The sequence below is a fragment of the Lactuca serriola genome, chromosome 9 (assembly GCF_051521515.1).
Source record: "Lactuca serriola cultivar US96UC23 chromosome 9, Lser_US96UC23_V15, whole genome shotgun sequence".
NCBI classification, from domain to species: domain Eukaryota; kingdom Viridiplantae; phylum Streptophyta; class Magnoliopsida; order Asterales; family Asteraceae; genus Lactuca; species Lactuca serriola.
This window is the reverse complement of record NC_136416.1, coordinates 161334815-161361383: the sequence shown is the minus strand read 5'-3', so window position 1 is coordinate 161361383 and position 26569 is coordinate 161334815. Positions and strand designations below refer to the sequence as shown.

At 35.4% G+C, this 26569-nt stretch overlaps 1 protein-coding gene across 2 annotated transcripts; it reads left to right on the top strand.

Moving 5' to 3' along the window:
• The first annotated feature begins 2301 nt into the window (after nt 1–2301).
• On the top strand, nt 2302–7705 carry LOC145073574 (disease resistance protein RPV1-like). Of its 2 annotated transcripts, XM_079020122.1 has the most exons (6): nt 2302–2877; nt 3307–4396; nt 4489–4821; nt 4933–6978; nt 7178–7227; nt 7426–7705. In XM_079020122.1, exons 1-4 carry the CDS (start codon nt 2399–2401, stop codon nt 6778–6780), a joined length of 3750 nt encoding a protein of 1249 aa, XP_078876248.1. In that variant the 5' UTR covers nt 2302–2398; the 3' UTR covers nt 6781–6978; nt 7178–7227; nt 7426–7705. The 2 variants fall into 2 exon arrangements, with proteins under 2 accessions (XP_078876248.1, XP_078876247.1); XM_079020121.1 differs by lacking the exon at nt 7178–7227.
• Nucleotides 7706–26569: the final 18864 nt, after the last annotated feature.

The window sequence follows — 26569 nt, the reverse complement described above, 5'->3', positions numbered from 1 at the left end:
CTTCCCTTCTTCTGGATCTACTTCCTTCCTCTTTCAAAGCCTTCAAAAACACACCCACTAACCTCAAACTCCCAAAGAATAGCTTAGAACGAGAGATACAGGGCTTTAAGGGTCAATGGGGGCCGGCTTGGGGCTGATAAGTCCTTTAAATAGGGTGCAAACCCCTGAAACTTAGGGTTTCATCCAACAGCTGTGACTCGCCGAGTCCAGGATATGGACTCGCCGAGTCACCAACTTAAACGTGTCCCGGGTCCCGCATCCACTCGGCGAGTCGGACCTATGACTCGCCGAGTCCAAGGCAAGAAGAAAGGAAATACTCAAATAACATTTACGTACCAGGAACCGGGTGCTACAAAATAAATATTAAATTTAAAAAAATGAAAGAAAAATGAAAAATAAATACCCCAAGGGTATTATAGTCATTTCAATTTTTGGAGGGACTATTTTCACATACAAACTAGTCCAAAAGGACCACGAAGCCAAAAAAAATCGTTGTTTGGACTAAAACCCCAAAAAATGCATACCACAAGGACTATTTTTGCAATTTTATCTATCTTTTATCATAAAAACAAAAATAATAAAAAGTAAAGTCAAAATAATATCGTTTTGTTTTTCTACGTTGACCAGGACCAGCATGCAATAAAAGCGACAAAATTGCAAAAATGGTCCCTGTGGTTGTCAAAATTCTGTGTTTTTGATCCAAAACAAAATGTTGGTGCATCACTGATCCAATTTTGGATACCTTGTGTGGTTTTGGTCCCTATAATTAACATTTTGTGTGCTTTTGGTCAACACCCAACCTTAAATGACTAATATGCCCTTTAAATAATTATTTTCTAACTTTTTTATTATTTTCTTATCTTATAATTAAAAGAAAAACCAAAAAAAAAAAAAAAAAATCAAACCCACCCACTCCCATCTTACCCTACCTTCCTCCCCCTCTCTCTCGGCAGTTCTCCCTATCTTTGTCTTTCTTCCATCAACACACAAAACATTACTATCATTGCACCACCACCATGGATTCTCACCACCAGCAACCTAAACACAATCGATCGTCACCACCATCTACCGCCGCCTTACCATCTCCTCCATCGCCACCCCTTTCCCATTCCAACTAAAACCCTAAAATCGGTACAATTGAAACTAATAACGTTTGGAGAAAAAAAATTGACAGAAGAAAATTAAAGCAAACAATCAGAATACATCAAGGATTTATTGATAGGCGGTGGTGCTGCTCCACCTGGTTTCCGTCTCTTCATTATCGTCATACACCACCGAAGGCTCCATCTCTGGTAGGTGATTCGATTTGGGCTTAAAGTCTCTCGCCATCTCTTTTGACTCAATTCGTTTAGCACGTCACTCACTTGGCAACAATTTCTGGTGGGTGGATTTGGGTTTGAGCACCCTTTGGTTCAATCTGAGCATGTTTTTCTAATGAGGGAGATGTATGGGTGAAATTGGGGTTTTCTGACAGGCATATATATATATATATATATATATATATATATATATATATATATATATATATATATATATATATATATATATATATATATATATATATAAGATAGAGAGAGATAGAGAGAGAGATGTGGGGGAAATATGGGTTTTAGGATCTAAGAATCAGAGGTTTCATCGATTTAAAGAAGGAGATGCGGAGGTAAGGGTAGGGAAGTGGATGTGGTTACTGGCAGATGGTGATGGAAAATGGTGATGGCTAAAAAATGGTGGTGACAGGCGACCTGTATCGACTACTCAGTCACCACCATTGTCCCTTCCTTCCACCGAAGCTAGAGTGCAAAGCAAAGTCATCGCCACTTCTTCCCTGATGTACAATGATGTACATATCGGTGGCGTCTGGCGGTGTTGGCAGATGGTGGTGGTAGTCGGGGTGTTTTTAAATGTGTTTTTCAGATTGAGAAAAAAAGAGGTGGAGGAGATGAGTAGAACCACCGGTGAGAGAGAGAGAGAGAGAGAGAGAGATTCTTTAATTTTTAATTACTTAAAATCATTAAAATTCATATAAAAATAAGAAAAACAAATTTAAAGGGTATAATTGTCATTTTAAGTGGATAGGGGTCAAAATCACTAAAAGATCCAATTTTGGACCAGTGATGCATCAACATTTCGTTTTTGACCAATAACATATAATTTTGATAACCACAGGGACCATTTTTGCAATTTTGTCCATAAAAGCAAACCATAACAATGATCCGGATGAAAAAAAAAAACATAATTTACCCTAAACCACAGGGACAATTAATGTAATTTTACTCTTTTAAAAACACCGTAGAATTTCCTGAAACTTCCAACCATTATACATTCAGCGTTATATCCAAGTTTCTCATAAAGTTTAGCTGTAAAAAGATCTGAGTAGGATCCTTCAATTATACCTTCAATGGCCTCTTCTTCAACAGCATCTATTCACAAAAGCTTTAAATACGATGTATTTTTGAGTTTTAGAGGCGAAGACACCCGCACCAACTTCGTTGATCATCTTTATAATGCTCTACAGCAACAAAGCATTTATACTTACAAGGATGGCGAGGCAATTAAAAAAGGGAATTTAATTAGTGCTGAGTTGATCGGATCCATTGAAGGCTCACGATTCTATATCATTGTTTTCTCCAGAAACTACGCATCTTCATCTTGGTGCTTGGATGAGCTTGTGAAGATAATGGAGTGTCACAAGATGACTGATCATACCGCTTATCCCGTCTTCTATGATGTGGAACCGACGGAAGTCCGCAATCAAATCGGGACAGTTGGAGAAGCTTTTGTTAAACATGAAAACGATGAGGCTGCTGGGAAATGGAAAGAGGCACTAAAAGAAGCAGCAAATCTAGCTGGATGGGAGTTGAAGAACACTGCAAATGGGTAATTCCTTCTTTCATTTCTTCCTTCCTTCATCATATCTTTGTATAATTCTTTAATTTTGATCACTAGATGCCATTTTGGTCGATATAGCCTGGTCCGGGTGGTTCTCCTTGACCTAATTTTGGCCTGTCGGAACCCCTTTTTTTCTTATCGATTTTAGGCAAGTTCCATTTCTTAAAAATCCAACTCACAGTAGTTGTATCCTCCCAAAATCACGACTAATTAAAAAGAAAGCTTAATTATCTAGTAGTTTAATTTCCGATATGTACGGTTATCACTATTTTTTTTTATCACATCTCTGCAATGTTTCTTCATTTTATCATATCTGATGTTTTATGATTATGTTATTTATTATTTCATATACTTTGTATGTTATTATTGTTCTTGTTGGATTTTTAGCAAGCAAACTTAATCTTCTTTAACATATAGGCATGAAGCCAAATTCATCCAAAAAATTGTTGAAGAGATTTCACTACAGCTACGTTCCAGCGATTTCGACATTGATGAAAAGCTAGTAGGCATGGAGACCCGAGTAAAGGATGTTCTATCATTAATGGAAACTGGTGTTGATGATGTCCGCATGATTGGGATCAAGGGGATGGGAGGTGGTGGGAAGACAACTTTGGCCAGAGCTGTTTTTGATCAAATATCCTATCTGTTCGAAGGTAAAAGCTTCATTGAGAATGTTAGGGAAGTTTCAAGTACTTCTTTGTCTGGATTGAAATCATTGCAAAATCAAGTCCTTAAAGATGTCTCATTCGCGCAAGGTATCAACATAAGTAATGTTCATGATGGGAAAAGAATGATAAAGAGGATGATGCGTGGTATAAAGGTTCTTGTTGTTCTAGATGATGTGGATCATATAGACCAGCTTGCGGCGTTAGCCGGTATGCCTAATTGGTTTAGTCCAAGAAGTAGAATTATCATCACTACAAGAGACGAGCAGGTGCTTGTAGCACACAGGGTGAAGTTGATTGTTGATGTCAATTTGCTATCTTACAATGAAGCAATTTGCCTCTTCAGTAGGTATGCATTTGGGACAGAGATTCCAATTCAAGGGTATGGAGAGCTATCTGGAAAAGTTGTACGCTATGCTAATGGTCTTCCCTTAACAATAACAGTTTTGGGTTCGTTTCTTTGTGGTAAAAATGTAAGTGAGTGGATAGATGCTCTAAAAAGACTAGAAACGATTCCGTTAAATGAAACTCTTCAAAAATTGGAATTAAGCTACGTCACTCTAGAGGAAGATTACAAGGAAATATTCCTAAATGTTGCATGCATACTGAAAGGGTGGTCGAAAGAGTTGGCAATCGAAGCACTTGAAAGTTGTGGATTTCATGCTACAAATGGTTTAAAAATTCTTGAGCAAAAATCACTTATAACTATTAGTAAACCTTATGAGTTTGTGGGCATGCATGACCATATTGAAGAAATGGGCAGGAATATTGTTCGTCGTTTGCACCCAAATAGCCGACTGTGGATTAAAGAGGAAATTAAAGATATATTGGCTAATGACTTGGTAAGATCAAGTTGATTTGTTAGTTTTTTGAAACAAGCATATTTTTCATTTGTTATGACTCAAGTTTCATGGTGACTACTTTTGCATTACAGGGTACTAACGCAACAAGATATATACGATTCGACATAGGGAATGTCAATTTGGAAATTGTTATGAAAGGTCTTAGAAAGATGAAGGAACTTAGATTTCTGCATGTGGCTCCACCGCATATACAAGAAGATTTTGTTGAGAGACATAGGAATCATGATAATGTCAACCAACACTTACCAAATGCTTTACAATATCTACCAAATGCTTTACAATATCTGCATTGGTACAAGTACCCTTTGTCGTCTTTCCCCAACACATTTCTAGGAAATAATCTTGTTGCACTTAAGATGGTTAAGAGCAAAATCGTGCAACTTTGGGAAGGGGGAGAAAGAAAGGTAGAATTATGGATGATTAATTTTTTACATGATTCATCATTATCACCATACATCAACTGCTTTGTTATTACACCAATATTCATCTTTTTTTTGTGTGTGTGAGTATGTCAGGTTCTTAACAAGCTCAAAATTCTTGACCTTAGTCGTTCAAATTTGATGACCCTTGATCTTCGCTCAGCTGTGAACCTGGAGCTGTTACGTCTTGATGGCTGCAATTCTTTGGTAGAATTTCACTTGCCCGGTAGATGTCTGAATCTCAAATCCCTGACACTCACTTATTCAAAGTTGAGGACCCTGGACATTGGACAGACTCCAAATCTGAAGCATTTAGATCTTAAAGGCTGTTATTATTTAGTAGAATTTCGCTTACCAAATCCATGTCTAGAGCTCATATCTGTTAACCTCAGTGGTTCGAACTTGAGGACCATTGACCTTCATTCATGTGTGAATCTCAAGTTGTTAGATCTTAAATACTGCTCTGCTTTGGTAGAACTTCACATGCCTGGTAAATATCTAAATCTCAGATCCCTGACACTCACTTATTCAAAGTTGAGGACCCTACACATTGGGCAGACTCCGAATCTGGAGGATTTAGATCTTAACAACTGTTATGATTTGGAAGACTTTCATATGGCCGATAAATGCCCAAAGCTCACATCCCTCAACATTAGTTATTCAAAGTTGAAAACCCTTGACCTTGGGCTGGCTCCAAATCTCAAGAACTTAAATCTTGAAGAATGTAATAATCTGGTACAACTTCATGTTCCCTTTGGATGTCTAGAAAATCTTGTTTACTTGGTCTTAAGTGGCTGTTTGAGGTATACATCTTTTCTGTTTGACAAAAGGAATGCTGCTTCTAGTAGCAGGGATGAATCAATTGAGGTTGGTCCTTTAGCTGAGTTACATCTGATTGCCAAGTCCCTTAAAGAATGTCCGCTTCACCCCGACAATACTTTGCGAAAGTTTCAATTTCAATGTTTTTACAAAGATGATCCCTCATCGACTGGAAATGTTGAGAAGCTTCTTTCTTTTGGTCTATGTGCTTGCACAAACCTTGAGACATTCTCAGAAAGCATTTGTGGGTTACGGCGTTTAAGAAAGCTTAAACTCGAATGCTATCCGGAGGCTCCCAAAGATCTTGACCAGTTAGAATGTCTAGAAGAGCTAAGTATTTCTACAACAGATATGAAACATCTTCCAGATAGCATTTGTATGTTGAAACATCTGGAAATTCTTCAACTTAAAGATTGTTGGAGTCTTGAGAAGTTACCTGAGGATCTTGGCCGATTAGAATGTTTAAAAATGCTGACTTTGTCAGATACAAAGATTAAACATCTTCCTGATAGCATTTGTATGTTGAAACATCTGGTATTTCTTGAGCTTAGTGATTGTTTCTATCTTGAAACGTTACCCGAGGATCTTGGCCAACTAGAATGTTTAGAGACGCTAGATTTGTCGTATGCAAAGATCGAACGTCTTCCAGATAGCATATGTATGTTGAAACATCTGAAAAACCTCGTTCTTGCACGTTGTTCTTTACTTAAGACGTTACCAAAGGATCTTGGCGAATTAGAATGTTTGTTAGAGCTAAACATGTCATCCTCAATGATCAAACATCTTCCGGATACTATTTGTATGTTGAAAGATTTGGAACATCTCAATCTTAATCATTGTTTGTTACTTGAGAAATTACCAGATGATCTTGACCGATTAGAAAGTTTACGGAGCCTAACCCTAAGGAAGTGCAAGCTTTTACGAGATATTCCAATCAGCATCTGTAAGATGAAACGTTTAGAAAGGCTAGATGTAACCGGTACATGCATAAGCAATCTTCCGCATGACATTTGTTTGTTGAAACGCCTGCATATTTTAGGGTCGAGAGGCCTTCTTGAATCCTCTGGTTTCACATCCAAGATACAAACTGTCCAGTACGAAGATACCTGCTTTGTAGATGTGTGAATAGCAGTCGATTAGTGTCGACATGATCCGGTATGTCTCTATTTATGATGGAGTCTACCCTATCTCCATAAGGGCTCTCTTTTGGAGAGAAAATCAGGACTATATATAGAGTATATATCATCTCTCTATAAGGGCTCTTTTGGAGGGTATATGAATTTGAGATGCTCCAAGAATTCACAAACAACTATTCTGATATAGGTACTTTCGATGTTTTCTATTGATCATCTTATTTTGATTTGAATTTTGAAATCAATGGCTATGGTTAATTCTCTTAGCAAAATTCAGTAAATATACTTAAAAAAAATACTAGTATGTAGTATGCATAAAAGAAGAATCCATGTCATACTTTTAAGCTTGGTTTTATAGAGTGCTTATTCATCGTTTGTGTTGAACTTAGAGTGCCATTCGAGTTAAAACCATCAAAGTCTTGGCAGATCCAAATACAATGTAAGAGTTGATCAAGAATTATAAAAAAAATAAAATAAATAATCTTAGAAACAGATGTGGATTTCATGCAAATTGTACTTAACAAGTACAACTTGTATTCCCTTCTTTTTCCCATTTTCTGCATTTAAATTGTATTTGTGTTACTATTGATCCTAACATTTTCCCTTCTTTTTCCCATTTACTGCATCTAAATACTAGTATGTAGTACAATTTGGAGTTTGATGTCCAGTAAGCAATTGGAACCACATGCAAGGACTTTGTAAAGCTGTTGGGTAGAGAAGGAAACAGGATGAAGGATGAAGGATTCAAGTCGTTGCAAGTTAATTAATTCATGGTTCTTAGTGAACAGAGTTGAGTGGGAACTTTGATAAATTTTTAAATGGTATTGTTAATAATATGTTAAGGAACTGTTTTTGCGTAATTAACAACCATAAACAAGTTTTTATTTACACAACCATAATATATATGGGATTGTCTACTGGTGTTACACTAAGCTACTGAATATGCTTAAATAATAAGATTATTTGAAAATTACAAATTTCAGCAAAAAGTCTAAAGCTGGAACAGGGGGTTGAAATGGCCATCGATGAGCTTCTAACTGAAGCCTTGTAATACTACTTCAATTACGAGCAAAAGACAGGTTCAAACATAATTAAACTTGTTATACAATATCAATATATAAATTAGAAATGTTGTATGTCATGAATGGCTCAAATAAGCGATATTATAAATATGATAAAATGACTACCTTAATTGACTCTAAATATGATAAAATGACTACCTTAATTGACTCCGCACTAAGTATGAGAAATTATGCACTAAGTATGAGAAATTAAATATTCTTTTACTTTTTGTTCATACCAATCATTCTACCTATTTAAATAATGACATGTGTCATATTAGTATATTAAAATATCATTAAATTTTATTAAATAAGCATTAAATTTGACATATGTCTTCATTTAAATGGATAAGATGATTGATAGGAACAAAAAGCAAGAGAATATTTAATATATTTTTTTTTCTTTTTCTGTTGTATTTGAAATTTGTTATAGTTTCCTTCTTTTCTTTCTAGAGGTGGATCTATTCTTAGAAAAAAGAAAGGGTATACTGTTATGAACGGGTTTATAATAACATATTCAATAACATAAAAACCACCAAATGATTCTAATATTGATGTGAAAGACTCTATAATACCCAAATGATTATAAATGAAGATAGTATAGCTGATTCGAGATAGCCAATCTCCTAATAGGAATGAATTCCAATTTTCACACAAAAGATAGATATCTCGAGATAGCCAATCTCCTAATAGGAATGAATTCCAATTTTCACACAAAAGATAGATATCTCACTCCCTGTCCACTACTCTCTTTAATTTGATGATTTCTCATATTACCCTTAACTAACTTATTTGCCTAATATAAAGGTATTAACATATATGACACCACCAAAAGTTTAGGAATCTCCTTTTTTTTTAAGTATAAAGAAAAATTATATTTTTTAATGAAAATATAGATGATAGTTCTCAATTTCAGAAGGGTCGCTGTAGTGATCTAAATATCAAAATCCAATAATAGACCTAAAATCTTAATTATCGTAATCCAAATAAACCTAAAATTTTAATAATATTTGACTGTATCAAAAAATTTATAAAATCGAAAAAAAAAAAACCAAAATAAGTATCAAATAGGTAGTCCTGAAAACCTTTAAATTGATTTGATGATGACAATAACTATACTTTTATCACCAAACCCAACAAAATCTACGTTGTTACTAGTTGTTACATCCAACTTCAAGCTATATTGGAATTTTTTCCAAATGTTTTGAAAACAAGTTAGTCTAGTTTATCTTTCAGAACCTTGACAACCTCTATATGTCAAGTTGTCATATATATATATATATATATATATATATATATATATATATATATATATATATATATATATATATATATATGGGTGAGATCCGTTAAAAACTCATTAAGGGCATGATCGTCATCTTACCGATCCTGTACATTTGAAATTAGTAAGTTGTGATGTTTTGGATAAAACAAAGACCAACTTAGACCAATTGTGAGAAGTGTTTAACTTGATAAGAATCCGCACTAACTCTTGAATATTTGTTTTGTCAAGGAATGGTTCTTGACAAAGAGAATCTTATATGTCAAGAGGACAGTGGGAGTCTTAAAAAATCTTGAAATAGTTTCAAGAACTAATCAAGAGTTTTGTTAATCACTAGCCCACGACTTGAGGTCTATAACCTATCGTGCTGACATATTCTTATTTCTGTGTCTATTCCAGTAAAGGTTGACTATGCTTGTGAGTTCCATGAGTTCTCAAAATTGTTTGCATAACAACCCAGAAGCAATGGTAGGCATTGTGCTACCAGGTGGCAAGAAATTAAGATTGAACAAGTTCAGTCCATATGAGTTTGGATTTGTCACTAACCTTGTCTTGTGATTATGGTTATGACAAATTCACATGGATAGGAACACTTACACCATAAGATCTAAGTGTCATAAGGTTTCTCTTCGATTCATGGAAATGATGGTAAGGAAACACTTTCACTAAGTAGATTTTAAGTAGATAGCAGTTGTGATATTTGCATTCTCATGTCGTTAGTGGAACGTGTGTGGTTAACCGGCACACTAACTAGTGAGAATGGCAAAAGGTCTAGACAAACATGTGAGCTATCTAAGGAAAGGTGTATGATTTTGATAAAGTCTTATCAAAGCAATCTCGTATCAGAAATCTGAACTTTGGTAAGAAAGTCAATAAAGTATTAATTTCTAGAAGTCCAGTTGATCTCTAGATACATGTCAAAGCTAGTGGGAGCATAAGTGTTATGCTAGTAAGATAATAATCATTATGCTAGTGGGAGTATGATTATTATGTTAAGTGTTGCAAGTAAGCAATGTTAATTATAGAAAACAAAAGTTTCAATTTGCTTTGAATTAAGGGAGAGGATTTTATACTTCATTCCAATTCTACAAGCTTAGATTGAGATCTTAATCAACTTTAGTCAAGGATATATATATATATATATATATATATATATATATATATATATATATATATATATATATATATATATATGAATGTTATGTTGGAATGGTTCAACATAAGGAAATTCTGTATATGTTGCGTTCTCAAAATTCGATTATGATTACGTCATACCTCTTCATAGTTCGAATTATGAGAACATGGAAAATAAATTTTTTTATAGCATGAACCGTGTCCCATATGCTTCGGATATAAGATCGATTGCATGTGCTATAATATTCATCCATTCTAAATTTTCCTAATGCTTAGGGCATTAAAAAGGGAAAAAGGATTAGAACTGGATATGACTAAAATGATTAAGCAATTGTCAAGGAAAATCTGAGGTTTACCGAAGATTGGTTACTCATGGACAATTGGAAGTATAGGGTAAGGACCATATTGACATGTTTTGAAAAAAGGCAACTCTTGTTCAAAAGTGATGGTCAAAATGGGAATATGGAATTGTTTCCATAGGTGGAAGTTATTCTTTGAATCTGCGTAAGATTAGAGAACTTAATGCAAGAAAGATGTTCAAAGGAATGTACTTTGAATTTGAGACTTCATTTCCATGGAATTGCTTTCCATTGGAAATACTTTGTAATGTCTATTGCCAAGTCTTTGTGACTTGTGTGCATAGTCATTACAAGAGGATCATTGCATATAAGTTTAGAATCTAACAGATTACGATAAATGACAAGAATTTGGTGTTCTTACATTTATTGTAAAGGATTTGGGATTGTGAAATGAGCATCATTGAGATGTTGTCAATCGATCTGTTTCACAAAGAAAGGACCACGTGTAAACATAGTGCGCATACTTGGAGTATGGCATAGCTATTGTTTGGACGAACATAGTGTGCATGCTTGGAGCATGGCATGACTATTCTTTCAATTCAAGTATCAAGTTGATTAATCGAAACATAAATAATGAGTAATCCATATGGTGCTTAAATAAAAGGTGTTTTTATTTACACTCAAAGTGTTGGGGCCATATAAGATTAGTATTATTCTTGTGTTTCACTTTGCGTGTTTTGACTTCCAGAATAATTATGTTAGGGTATATATCATATTATTCAAACCATCCACAGTCAGTCATATGTTGGAAGTATATATGAATTAAGACTGTAATGAATTTGGCTTGTATGATTTGTCTAAAGTGCTTTAGACAATGAAATGGTTGCTACAACATTCACGAGTACTCATAAGGGCTGAGTATTGGATTCAACCCACGCTCACTTGCATCACTTCATGGAATTTATCTCGAGTGATCGTAAGACGGTAATATCATATAAATCTTCAAACCTAGAGATATGAGTTGTTGACTGTGAGCTGGTTATTCATTGATTGTACAAAAATGCATTGGTAACTCGATGTTATAAAACGTGCCTTTGTGAATAATTCAACAAGTAGTTAGTACAAGCATATCAGTCGAAGTTTATCTGTTCCTTCTAGAAATAGAAGCGATATCTGGGCCCCTTGATGATTTGGTTTTGACCTATGTACCGGGCCCGGTCAAAACCTAATTGATGCGTTCAATTTAGTTTTATGTCAAAACAAATCAGAGATCGAGAAACAAATGTTGGACAATAAGTAAGACCATGTTCCATGTGTTTGTCCGGCTGATATCATGAGAACAGAGGAATATATGATCACTTATCTTAAATGGCGTATCATCATCATCTCAGTTCCGAGAGACTTTGAAAGAGCTACGATTGCTAGTCGGATCTTGAAGTCGTATTTGCAAATATAGTTATCAGACTTATCCAAGTTGGAGACTGTTGTATATAGTGTCTAAGTCCATAACTTTATTTGGTATGTACTTGACCCGACCCGGCATGGTCCATTTGGGTTGCATGGCATTGCAATACTTGGATTGACAAAATGAGAGAATAAGGCACTTATGATTATTAATATTGTAACACCGTAAAAATTTCAACAATTTTTCGCATTTCATAAAAACATATTTTCATTAATAATTAATAAAAAGTCATCGTATAGTTGTCAAATCATAACAATTCAATCCCAAGATCACATCATATAAAAACTCCGCTACGTGTGTGTACGAATCATGCCGACGCCTTCCCGTGATCATCGTTGATACTTGAAACACATAACACATAACACTGTAAGAATAAATGCTTAGTGAGTTCCCTAAAATACCACATACTGCACATATGCCTTTCCAGGCCCTAGGATCTTCCGATCCAAGTGTCTCAGGGGATTTCCATCTCGAAACTCTGTTGACCTTCCGGTCCATAACATCTTGACCTTCCGGTCCATATCATCATACTCATATCATAACATATCACATATAGCATACATCACATATACATCATGCACATAAGACCTTCCGGTCACACATAATTACCCCATCGGGCAAGGCATAGTGAGAAGACTCACCTCAGACGTCTCAGTAATGCTCTGACTCGGAAGAAATACGATCTAGCCCCCCTCCTAAACACATAAAATAAATGCTCTCATAAATATAACTCTCGGGACTAGACTCCATCCTCTCTTGGCATCCTCAGAAGGGTAAAAGACCATTTTACCCCTCTCTTGGCCCAAAGGCCCCATTGCTGGCCAATCCCTAAAGTCAACAAAAGTCAATGGTCAAACTTTGACCCGACTCGTCGAGTGCACTAGGGCGACTCGGCGAGTCCACACGTGTCCACTATATCTTACTAGCCTTATTGGCACGTCGAGTCCTTCTCCTTGCTCGACGAGTCACACCTGGCATGAATCGTGGGGCCACCCCGACTCAACTCGCTGAGTCTCAAGATCAACTCGGCGATTTCCACCTTGAACTCTAGTCCTCTAATCCCTCTCTGACTTAGTAAGTCATACCCCCAACTCAGTAAGTTCACTCACTGAGTGATTTATGAGAAACCCTAACCCTACTCGCCGAGTCTGCCCTTGGACTCGGCGAGTTCATGCCATGCATAAACTCGAATGACCTTCTGAGGTCAGATCTACTTCTTTGATCCATAGATCTGACCTTCCCAAGCATGATAAACACGTAAAGCTCGAATCTTGACACTCATGGAACAACTAGGAGGTTTCACTTGGTGATTTAGCCCCAAAAATAACATCCTAAGCTCAACACCTCCATGGTTCATCATAAAGCAAACTGAGATAAGCTCTTCAGACCACTATGGGTCCAGATTTGAAGTCTTAATGCGAATAGGGGCCATATTCCCACCATTTCTTCCATTAAAGGACATTAAAACTCTACATCTATGGATTCCTTCAACAAAACAGATAAAGGAGCGATATAATACCTCAAAGATGAAGTCTTTAGCTCGGAATCCACAAATGCACCACCTCCTTGGTCTCCTCTAAGCTGGAAACACCTCCTTTTTGCAAGAATAGCTCACAAAGATCAAGAAATGGCTCCTTTCCTCTCATAATCGCTCTAGCTCTTTTAAGGTTTCACTCTGGGGTTTGGTAGCCGAAAATGACGGCCCTAAGAGCCTTTAAATAGGTCCCAAACCCGGGAAATTAGGGTTTCATTAAACAGCGCGGACTCGCCGAGTCCACTCATGAACTCGCCGAGTCCGGTCATTAATCCGGATAAGAATCGCGACCCTACTCGGCGAGTCTGAGCACCAACTCGCCAAGTCCTTCCACAAACTTCAAAATAAAAGGATAAATAATATACCTGGGAATCCGGATGTTACAAATATATTATAAGTTATAATATATTAATAATAGTATTATTTAATTAGTCATGATCAAGTATTAATTTAAGTATTAATTTGGTGATCAAGTTGAAACTAATTAAATATGTGGGGTTGATTATGACAATCATCTAAACTTTTATGGTGGATTAAATGATCCATGGTTTATGGGTTATGGATATAACCATATGGAGCTCTATGGATAGTCCATGGGAGTTACAAACCCATGGGTCATGAGAATGGAAGAGTCATGACAATTATGAGTCTTCATGATGAAACCCTAATTGTGGCACTACTATAAAAGGACCCCATGGCTAGGAAAATTGGCACACATAGTATTGTTGTGAGGGCATAGCCGATTTTGGTGTGTAGAAACATTCTCTCTAGTTATTCCAAGGTTGTAGTGTTGTGTGAAGCATTTGAGGCACACCATTTTGGGTGCTAGGCTCACAAAGTCTTGAAGGAATCCAAACAACAACAAGGTATGTATTTCTACTAGTTTTTATGTAGTATGTATTCCCTATGCCATGCTAGTTAGGAAATAACCTTGAAATAGAAATTTGCATGTATATAGAGAAAACATAGATTCAAGGTTATTAGGGTTGCATGTACACTTAGGAAGTGTTATAATGCTCAAAACCCATCACTTACACCCTTTATACCAGATAGTATCCTCTCCTTCTACTATTCATTCTCTCTTACCTCCTCCTTCTAACCTACCTGTTCAAAAATCATAGAAATGCAAGCACCCATGTTGGGTTTACTATATGATCGAACAACGATAGGGGTTCCAATGTCCAATTTTAGATCAGATGGATATGAAAGTAGGTCCGATGGAATTCCCTTCTCTCAAATCCCTTGTTGAAAGCAGGTCAGTCACTAATACTTCAACATTTTGCTCTCAACTCCATGTCTACCGTCAGCTCTAGTTCTCCTTTGTCTCACCGGAAATTGATTTGTTGGTTTGATTTTGTACAATCCATATGTTCTATCTCAATTGCCATCATCCTTTTGTTTCCTATTAATCGGAGGGGAGGGTTTCGTTTCTGTTTTGGGTAATATATGTCGGAGTTGTGGCAATTGAAAGGGGGTTTATGAAAGTGAAACATATAGTGTCACCTCTTCAGTTGACGATTCATTCATGATTATATATGGAAAATCGATTGCATTTTGAGAGGGAATAGTTGATTATTGTGATAAACTTAATCATAGATTTTAGGCATATCGGTTGTGCTCTTTTAATCGGATTTCGATGATTGATGGAAGGATACTAGTTTTCAATTTGAAAATCTCCAATGGTTTCGATGGAGATGCTCTTAGAAAGTTTCGATCTTGAAAGATTTCGATGGAATTTGTTTCCATGAACTACATCCATCGATTGGGGTAATGGTGGTTTAATTTATATGATTATCGAGTTATTATTGCTTTTACCAGTTAAAAATATCAAATAAGAATCTGGGATATTTCAAAACTGATGTCAACAATTGAGAATAATTTTACTGGGTGGGGAGGAGCCATGGTCGATGAAGTTGGTGGTGATGTTTTGGTATGTTTTCAAGTTATTGGTGTGTGTGTGTGTTTTGTTGAGTTACGGGTATGTGTGTGTGTGTGTTTGACTTACAGGGGAAGGGAAGAAGACGATGAACAGGAAGTGGGTTTTAAAGGTTTTCCGGTGAGTGTGTGTGTGAGAAAGAGAGAGATAGGGAGGGTATTGTGGTGGGTGGGCCGTTATTTTGTTTTTCTTTTATTTTTAAATTAGCAAATTATTAAAATAAATATAAAAATGCAGAAAAGAAAATAGAAGGGCAAAATTGTCATTTCAAGTTTACTAGGGACCAAAACCACAGAAAATACTTGATTTTGGACCATTTATGCAAGTCGGAAACTTTTTGGACTCTATCCACAGTTTTTGACAAACCACAGGGACCAATTTTGCAGTTTTGTCTTTTAAAAAAAAACTGCAACTTTTTCAAAAAAGCTGCAATGTTTTTTATAAAACTGCATTTTTTAAAGTAAAATTTTAAAAATCAATACATTAAATAAAAACTGGAATATTAAAAAAAAAAAAAAAAAAAAAAAAAAAAAAAAAAAAACTGTAACATTTTTAACAAAAAAATCAACGTTTTAGGTGTATATATGTATATTTTTCAAGTACATATATACATCTTTCTTATACTATAATATTCGTAAGTAATTATATAAAAAATTCATTTTTATTTAATAATCTATAAACACAATAGTACAAGTATTTTATTCGATACAAAATAAAATATAAAAAAACCAAAAATTATTACAAAATTTCAAAGCGTTTTTATGTCTTCGTGTTCCATATTTTCTTTAATTTATTATTTTTCATCTCTTCAATGTTTTCCACAAATTCTTCCAAATCTACAAGAATTTTTTTTGATTAATGTAAGAAAACTCATAAAAATACATGTGTGCATATAGACGTAATTTATATGTAAATTACATATGTATCACATGTAACTCATATGTGATTCACTTGTGATTTACATGTGAATTACATGTAATGAACATGTGAATCACATGTAATTCATATGTGAATCACTTGTGATTTACTTGTGAATTACATGTGATTCACTTGTGATTTATATGTGAATCACATGTAATTCATATGTGATTCACTTGTGATATATTGCTAAAATGAAACAAATTAAAATAAACTATATGGTTAGAAAAAATAAATAATTAAGATGATTTACATGTGAATTATATGTGATTCACATGTAAATCACAAATGATTCACATGTAGCACAAGTGATTCACATAAGCCACAAGTGATGCACATGTGAATCACAAGTGATTCACATGTGAATCACAAGTGATTCACATGTAAATCACAAGTGATTTATGAAGCTCAATATAGAAGCAATTAAAATAAATTATATGGTTAGAAAAAATAAATAATTAACATGATTTACATGTGAATTACATGTGATTCACATGTAAATCACAAATGATTCACATGTGTTACAAGTGATTCACATGTAAATCTCTTTATTCATCATCATTTTTCTATATAAACTTTTTGATATTATGTGAGAATTACCTAAAATCCAAAAAATCTGCAATTGTAGAAAGCTCTCACAACTACAGCTTGATAGGAACATGAATGGAAAAATCTGAATGATATTTGTGACACATCATACATACATTCAAATGGTTCTTTAAGACATATACTTTAGGTTGGTTAACCAGATAAGCATCCTGGATTGCATGGTCCTGCATTAAGAACATAAATGATACGATGTTAACATTCATGGTAACATTCTATAAAAATGAACAATGTTCATGCTTTCATGCAAGTCATGTGAAAACATGATATGAAGTCTTAACTTTGAAAGCTTAAAACTAAATTACCACACCAAATCCATGTGAATCAGAGAATCGTACCTATTTTTATGGCGTTTCAACCACTTTTTGGAAGATTGATACTGGATCTCTGGAGCTGTTTCTCATCAGGCTTACAAGTTACAACCAAAAGTTATATATAAAGACATTGTAATCTAATCAAATTGCCATTGGCCAAGATAAGAAGTTTTATTACTGGACAACTTTGTGGATGATATGATATAACTACCACTATTTGCTAACTTCAGATAACAATTGTTTAGTTCTTTTATATGATATAGAACTCATCAAATTTAGAAAATAATTTAGATATTTAATCTACTCAACTGTCAGTTGTAACAAGTTCTTCATTCTTTTGTTTTATAACAAAGATGTAAAATAATGCAAAATGAATTTTAATATCTTTAACATTATGTTATTGAAGTGTGTTATGAATTTAATAGGATGGATATACCTTAGATTTGGGTTTCTTTCAAACACGATTGATATTGCCTACTCTATAGACATGTCTTCAGGGAACTCCTCCCTTAATTTATTAGTCTGCAATACATAAAGCAGCATGTCAAGAGACCAATAAGGAAAGAAAACAAAAGGTTTAAATATTTAGAAATAAATTTGATTAATGATAACAGTTGTGATAGAAGAAATTGCCTCTTCCAATATGGTCTCGAATGTTTTTCCAAACTGTGAGACTAATTCTTGAGGACTTTGATTCCTATCAATATCAAACAGTTCATAGCTAAAGAGTACAAAAAAAAAATTTAAGGAGTACATCAATAACAGGAAATTGTTAAAATAAATTATAATTTATTGGTTAAAAGTACATGAACTTCTTATAGGTGTTCCAGAAATTTAAATTTGGTAAACAATTTGCATCTTGAATTAAGTTAGGTCTCGAATGTTTTTCCAAACTGTGAGACTAATTCTTGAGGACTTTGATTCCTATTCATATCAAACAGTGCATAGCTAAAGAGTACAAAAAGAAAATTTAAGGAGTACGTCAGTAATAGGAAATTGTTAAAATAAAATATAATTTATTGGTTAAAAGTACATGAACTTCTTATAGGTGTTCCAGAACATTAAATTTGGTAAACAATTTGCATCTTGAATTAAGTTAGGTCTTGAATGTTTTTCCAAACTGTGAGACTAATTCTTGAGGACTTTGATTCCTATCCATATCAAACAGTGCGTAGCTAAAGAGTACAAAAAGAAATTTTAAGGAGTACCTCAGTAATAGGAAATTGTTAAAATAAATTATAATTTATTGGTTAAAAGTACATGAACTTCTTATAGGTGTTCCAGAACATTAAATTTGGTAAACAGTTTGCATCTTGAATTAAGTCATCTTTGGAGAAAACACAAATTGATCATTATCTTTTTTTTTGTTTCTATGTTCAAGAATATAAAGTAATATAACTTGAGCTCATAACTTATTTTCAAGATATGATGACATTTGCTTTTCTGGTGTTGGAAGGTATTACAGTAATTATATCGCATTCAAGTATATAAATAGGAAGTAAAGCTGAGTGTTAATCTGTTATTTCGGTGACGTTTCACAGCTCGTGAAGAGCTTTCCTTCTGTTGAAATGGTGTTTGGAAAGGGACAAAAATTGTCACTAACCCCCGAGAAATACTAGTTCAGAGTAAGCAGTTATTCCAATATTTAGAAAATTAAATTCATTTAACATCAATGGTGTCTGTTTGCTAAATATTCTGATGATTTTAACAATGATCTAACACAAAAAATTGGTTGTTAAGTCGTTGAGGACTTTAATCAAATAGTTGGTGTATGATCAGAAAATCGGTTATTAACTTAGAAAGATAACATACAAATCATTAAAACCAGGAAAAACTCAAGAACACAAAGATAGGAAACGTATTCTATCATATTAAACACCAAGATAGACAACAAATTCTAGCAAAATAATCAATGAGATAAGCAACAAATTCTAGCGTAATAATACCTGAACACAAAGATAGGATTTGGCGATCTCGGGACCGATACCTTGCCAGGGAAGAGAGTGGTGCAGATCAAAATAGATCCAGAAGAATACTTCCAATTTATGATGAATCGATACCTAAATGAATTTCCACGGTCATATGCTTGACTTTCTGATCCCAGGAGTTGATCAATGATGACAAATTGATGCTTACAAAAACTTGATAAATCATTCTTGATCGATCTCGATGAATCGATAATCATGAATCGGGCGATTTAGGGCTTCAAGTATCGTAATCTAAAGTGAACACGAACATTGTCGATCTATAGGTTCATAAATTCTTCACCGATGATCTGGATATGAAAGATTGTTGATTGGTAGCTGACGTTCATTGTCGACAGACGTAGAGCTGGACCGATTGAGGGAGGATGGAGAAGAGAAGAGATATGGTGGAGACGTGGGATATATATATATATATATATATATATATATATATATATATATATATATATATATATATATATATATATATATATATATATCAATCTGATAATGAATGGTGATCTGGAGATGTATGTGTATGAGTCAATTTCTATTACCCTAAAATGCCCCTAATTCCATTTAATTTTGATGCCACCGTCCCTTTATTTTTCCACTTATTTACAAAAATGTCACAATGCATCTTGGTCATCTCTTTTTTTGATCCAATGTTCCACTTTTAGGTCTTAGGTTCTCAGGAAACTATGAGTTCTTAAATGATCCTTCCTCTCTCTCTCTCTCTCTATATATATATATATATATATATATATATATATATATATATATATATATATATATATATATATATATATAGAGAGAGAGAGAGAGAGAGAGAGAGAGAAAAAAAAATTAAGATCATGTATGAGGACTCAAAATTTGGTGACGAACGCGAGGAGAAATCTTAACCTCTTATTAAGAAGGGAAAATGACATATAGGCCCTATAATGTTTATAGAGTTTACCTATTTAGTCACTTAACTTATTTTTTAGCCTAATAAGGGAACAAACTCATTTTTGTCGGGTCTATTAGGTCATTTTGGTAGAATTGAAGGGGTAAACCGGTTACCCCTTGCCACATAAGCACTTCTTATGACCCCACTTCACTTGCCCCATAATATTTTCCTCATTCTTCCCTCCTTCCCTCCATTTCCACTGTATCGCCTACCATAGAAGACCAGCTGAAAGAAATTCTCACTACAAAACCTTCCATCTTCTACAACTTTCATCACTTCAACTTTCAACCCATAAAACTCAACCCCAAATTCCTTTTTTCTCACTACACCTGCGGAGCCATGTTCAAAGTGATGAGCATGAGGAAAGGTCGCCGTGGATACGATCAATTAATCAGCGAACCCACCACCGATGATCTATTATCAGAACCTCAAATGATCAGATCCACAACGTCGCCTCCGAATTTCTTCAGCGATTTTCTGGTGAAGATTGTGCCAGAACCGAAAGTCCCAAATTTCATATAAAAGGAAGCAAAGAAACTGAGCAAACTTGATCCCCTTTTTAGCTTATTCGAGAAGAGGAGCCGGAAGAAGAAGGCGACAGCTAAACCAGAGTTCGCAAGATACATGCAATACCTCAAGGAAGGAGTTAGTTGGAATCCTAATTCAACTATGCCTGTAATCGCCTACCATAGAAGACCATCTGTAGCATGCCCTACAACTTCTTTTCACCACCACACCTTTTCAAATCATCTTCTTTCCTCATAACCCCGTTGGTCATAAATTAAACCCATCAGTAACATACGGAAACGAGGTTTTCACACGGGTATGTTGGATAAATTCAGAAAAAAGATGGTTTTAGGAGGAAGGGCATTTTGGGAAGTTTTTTAATTAATTATTTTTGTTCCAGTTTTATATGAGTCAAATACTTATTGTTTTAGTATAAGTAGAGGACGTATGTAGCTTTGTTAATTAATTCGAGAACAAGTTTTGTATTCTCGTTTCTAAGAAAGCTTGGTAATTAAGCAATTTTCCAAAAAAACTTTTATCCCCTATTTTTGCTTCTTATCCCCTGTTCGGTGCACAAGGTGCAATCTCCTGTGATAGTGTGATTATATCACTTGGTATTGGAGAATGGACTTGGAAATTGAAAAGGAGGAAATGATAGATTTTCTGTGATAAAACAAGATAGATTTTTTGTGATAAAACAAGAGAGGCTGATGGGTTTGTGTCCGGATCTATGGTAACAAAGAAATGGTCAAAATGTGATATTACTTTCCAATGGCTGATGTGGCAATTTTTGACTATTTGTTAATAAAACCAGGGAAAAGAGGTGAAGATGGCTAAATAAACAGGTTCCCACTACTTCGTTCCCTTATTAGGCCAAAAAATAAATTAAGTGGCTAAATAGGTAAACCCTAAAAACATTATAGGGCCTATATGTCATTTTCCCTATTAAGAAAATTGAATAGTTAAGATTTATTCAAAAATATTGAAAAATCATTAAATTTGGCGGTGGCACTTATGTAATCAACGCCATTAGTTGGAATTTCGAAATTTTGAAAAATCCTTTTTGTTAAGAAAAAGGATGGTTCAACTATCAATGCACATCCAGCGTTGAACCATCCTTTTTCTTAACCAAAAGGATTGACGCTCCCCACAACAAGCTACTCGGTCTGATAAACCCTTCCCCAACAGCTCCTAGAGTTGTGAGGATAACTCCTGCATCTCTGGTGGAGGTGATAAGGTGCCTTGGCGATGGGCGCCACTCTCGGAACCAAATCAATTCGGAACTCCACTTGCCTCTCAGGAGGCACACCCGGTAACTCCTCGGAAAAAACATCCGGAAACTCACACACTATCGGAACCTCAGCGATAGAACCCGACCTCTGTGTAGCAATCCACGTATCCATCACATACGCCAAAAAGCCCCTACAACACTGCTATAAACTTTGTCTCGCTTTGGCAGCAGAGTAGAAAGCTGACCCAGATCTGGTACCCTCGCCATACACTTAAGCACTCCCCCACTAGGGTCTCGTATGGTCACCATCTCACGCTCGCAGTCGATCACAGCTCCAAACCGTCTCAACCAGTCCATGCCCACAATGAAACAGACATCACCCATCGCGATCGGCACCAGATCTATCGGAAACCCAGCACCAAAGATCTCAAGCACACATCCCCAGATCATATCAGTAGCAAACACCGCATGCTCATTGGCTACAGAAACTCTCAGAGGTCGACTCAATGCCTCACGTCGAATACTGAAGTGACGACAAAAAGCTAGTGACACGAAAGATCGCCTCGCACCCGAGTCAAATAACACCAAAGTAGGTACAGAACTCACAAGAAAAGTATCGGCCATGACATTCGGTGCTGCGCGGACCTCCTTCACTGTCAGCTGAAAGGCTCTCCTGCGAACCCTCGGTGTCTCGACCTTTGCTGGTCAACTTTCAGTAGCATGCAAAGCTACATGTGCAGAACCCTGAGCTGATCCTAGAATGAGCTGAGGGCACTTGGCCTTCTGATGGCCAGTCTAATTGCATTTAAAGAAAACTGCAAACCCCTTGGGGCAATCCTTCGCCATATGCTCCTCTTTGCCGCACTTGTTTGTTGGATTAATATCTAAGTCCATAACTATAATTTGTAAGACTTGACCCGACCCGGGATGGTCCATTTGGGTTGCATGGCATCATGCACTTGGATAGACTAAAATGAGAGAAATAACACTTAAGGTTTATTAATATATTATAAGTTCTAACATATTAATAAGATTATTTAATTAGTATTGATCAAAGAATTAATTTAGAATTAATTAAGTGATCAAAAGAAGACTAATTAAATATATGGGTTGATTGTGTAAATCATCCATTCTTATATACTGGGCTAATGCTCCATGGATTATCAAGTTGGGCTAAAACCCATAAGATGCTCCATGGTGTATTTGAACCCATGGATCCAAGGAAATGGAAAGGCATGACAATTAGGATTTACCCTAATTGTAACACACTATATAATGATCTCTTTCTTGGGAAAATCGGCCACTAGTGAAACAAGTGAGGGCAAACGGATTTCATGAAGTGTGTATTTTCTATCTAAGTTATTCCAAATGCATTTGATGTTGTGTGAACCATTTGAGGTGTCACACTTGGGGCACTATGTGACATCCCCAATTTCACGGCCAGAAAAGACCGATTTGTTTATGCTTTGTTTTATAAATCAGAGTGATCGTTTAAAGAAAACGGTTGCGAAATTTGTTCCCAAAATAAAATATGATAACCATTTATCAAAACATTTCTCGAAAAGAATGTATTTTCATTAAATAATAAAGACTCAGGATGTCATGTTCGTTACAGATCAAAAGCATAAACAATATAAAATAGACCTTACAATAGTTATTCAACTACTGATCTATAATCCAAAATCACTCGTCAAGTCCTCCAACTTATACCCTTGTGCCCTTACCTGTAAAGAAAAGAAAACTGAGTGGGTCAGGCTTGGGAGCCTGGTGAGCATATAGGGTTTTCAACCCACAATAATATAATTATTATATGTAATCAGCAAACAATCAACCCAATTACCCATCCCCATTATCTTCTTAAGGTTTTACCCTAAGAACCAACTATCCTTCATTCATTTATTCATAAGGAACTTGGCACGAATTCTTCCATTGCTGCCAAAGCTTATTTATTAAGTACTAAATCCATAGTTTATCAGACGCTAACTCCATAGTCGTCAGGGTTTACTCAAGCGACGCTAACTCCATAGTCACCAAGGTTCACTTAAAAAGCGCTAACTCCATAGTCGCCAAGGTTTACTCAACATGCGCTAACTCCATAGTCGCCAAGGTTTACAAAAAAAAGCGCTAACTCCATAGTCGCCAAAGTTTACTTAACAAGCGCTAACTCCATAGTCGCCAAGATTCATCAGATAGGCACGAAGTCACATCGTCGCCAAGGTTTATACAATAGGTGCTAACTCCATAGTCACTAACTATTCCATCTACCTATGTTCTACCCAACAATTTTGTAGATATAAATACTTACACAGTTTAAATCATTTAACACCTGTATAAAACTCCAATTTCCATGCCCATCTCAAATAGACAAATAACATATAAACACATAACACGTATTTCATAGCAAATACTTCATATTTATGTGTTAGAAGAAAGTAACTACACACTCACACATATAAACAACAATATACTTAATACACTCAAACCATACTTGTATTATTATCGTGTTTATGAAAGGTAGTATACACTCACTTGATTAGAAGACGATCGGACAGTACTACGGCTTGCAGAAGTAGAAATCCTCAGCAGATCTGGAAGATCTCTACAAAAATCGAACTTCTTGCGGGCAGAGCTTCGACTCGGGAACCGCACTTCTCGGGATCTTCGGGATCTCGGGACTTGCCTCGGGGCTCGAGAACAATACCGGGGCTTCGGGGTATTTCTGGCACGCAAATCGATGCAAAACGGGAGAGAGAAAAGAGAAAATAGCAAAAGAATTCGATTGCCCTCGCATCCTATTTATAGGAGGCTGGAGCCTCGGAGTACGCGGGGCGTACTGGTCCGAATGCGTCATGGCGTTCGTCATCTGAAGCCACTTGCTGCGAATGTCGACACTTCGGAGTACACGGGACGTACTCGAGTACGCGGCGCGTACCTCGGATCAGACCGGTGACTCCTTCGGATAATGCTTCCGAATTTCCTTTTAAATTTAAATACAAAATGATTAATAAACTTCGGAAATTCATATCTTCTTCATACGAACTCCGTTTTCGACGTTCTTTATATCCACGCGAAGGTGAGACTACGCTCTACAACTTTCGTTTAGACTCCGTCGGCTAATTTTGACTTTTATTTTTATTATTTATTTTTAATAGGCCGCGACAGAAAACTTCGTTATAAATTCATAACTTCTTCGTTTGACGTCCGTTTTTACTTTTTATCACTTCGATACCAACAACGAGATCTTCGATTCTCGTTTAGATTGCTAAGGCTAAATATCGCTCTAACGTAAATTCACTTTTTACGTCGCGCTGTGTCGTGCCGGTTCTGTCGCGAAACTTCGACAGGTCATAACTTCTTTGTTATAACTCGGATTTTGGCGTTCTTTATATGCACGGAAACCTTGTAACATATACTACAACTTAGTTAGGATTATTCATCCTAAATAATCTTCTATCAAAAAGTCATTTTTGACTCTTATTGTCTCTAAATTGACTAGCCCTGATCTACGGGCGTTACACACTAGGCTCTCAAGCTACATGGTATCAAGCACCAACAAAGAGGTATGTAATTCTACTAGATTTTATATTATTTGTACTTTATATTATACTAGTTAGAAAAATACCTTGGAAATTCATATTTGCATGTATAATAGAGAAAACATAGATCCAAGGTATTTAGGGTTGCATGTACACTTAGGAGTGTTAAAATGCTCAAAACCCAACAGTGGTATCAGAGCGATGGGTTGTTTTCACTTATACTTGATGCAAATAGCTTAAAAATCGAATTTTTGTGTTGTCTGGACAGGGGACTCGACGAGTCCAAGACAAAATGCATCCAACTCGCCGAGTTTGTTCATGCACTCGACGAGTTGGACCCCCAAACAGCATATCTTCGAGTTTTGGTGCTGGAATTGGTCTAGAATCGTTACCTATGATTGTTTTGGACCTATAAAACCTGTTTTTAATGTCGTAATGATTATGTTAAACCAATTTCAATGCTATAATCAAAGTTTCAAGTTTATATGTGTTTATGTTATTCTTGAAAATTGTTGATTATGAATGTTCATGCTTATGAGTTTTGTTAGATCATAGGAGTTATGTGCAAATTGTTTGTTAGTATAATTCATGATATTTATGAAAATTATATGCAGTTCATAACTTGTCCTCAAGTTATGAATTTCCAAGAGTTTTATGTTTCCTTGATTTATGAGTTAGTTTAGATTGATAAAAGGAATTTGTGTTTTTGTTGATTTCAATCCATATTAATCTAATAGAAGTTCATAAAATATGTTTTTGTAACTTATCTTCAAGTTATGTGAAAAGTCATATTTATGAATCTTAAAAACTCATAAAAGTGTTGTAGGTTACATAAAAATAAAGAGTTTTTCCATTAAATTGTTTAATGACTCCATAACTTGTCTTCAAGTTATGGATGTTGAAAAGCCACTTCTTTAAAAGTGTTATTAAAGAATAAGGGGTAACATTAAAGTGAAGAGTCTTCATTTTAATGAACCATTAAACTCATAAGTTATGAATTGAAGAGTCTTGAAATAGTTTCAAAACTTGCCCTCAAGTTTTGGAA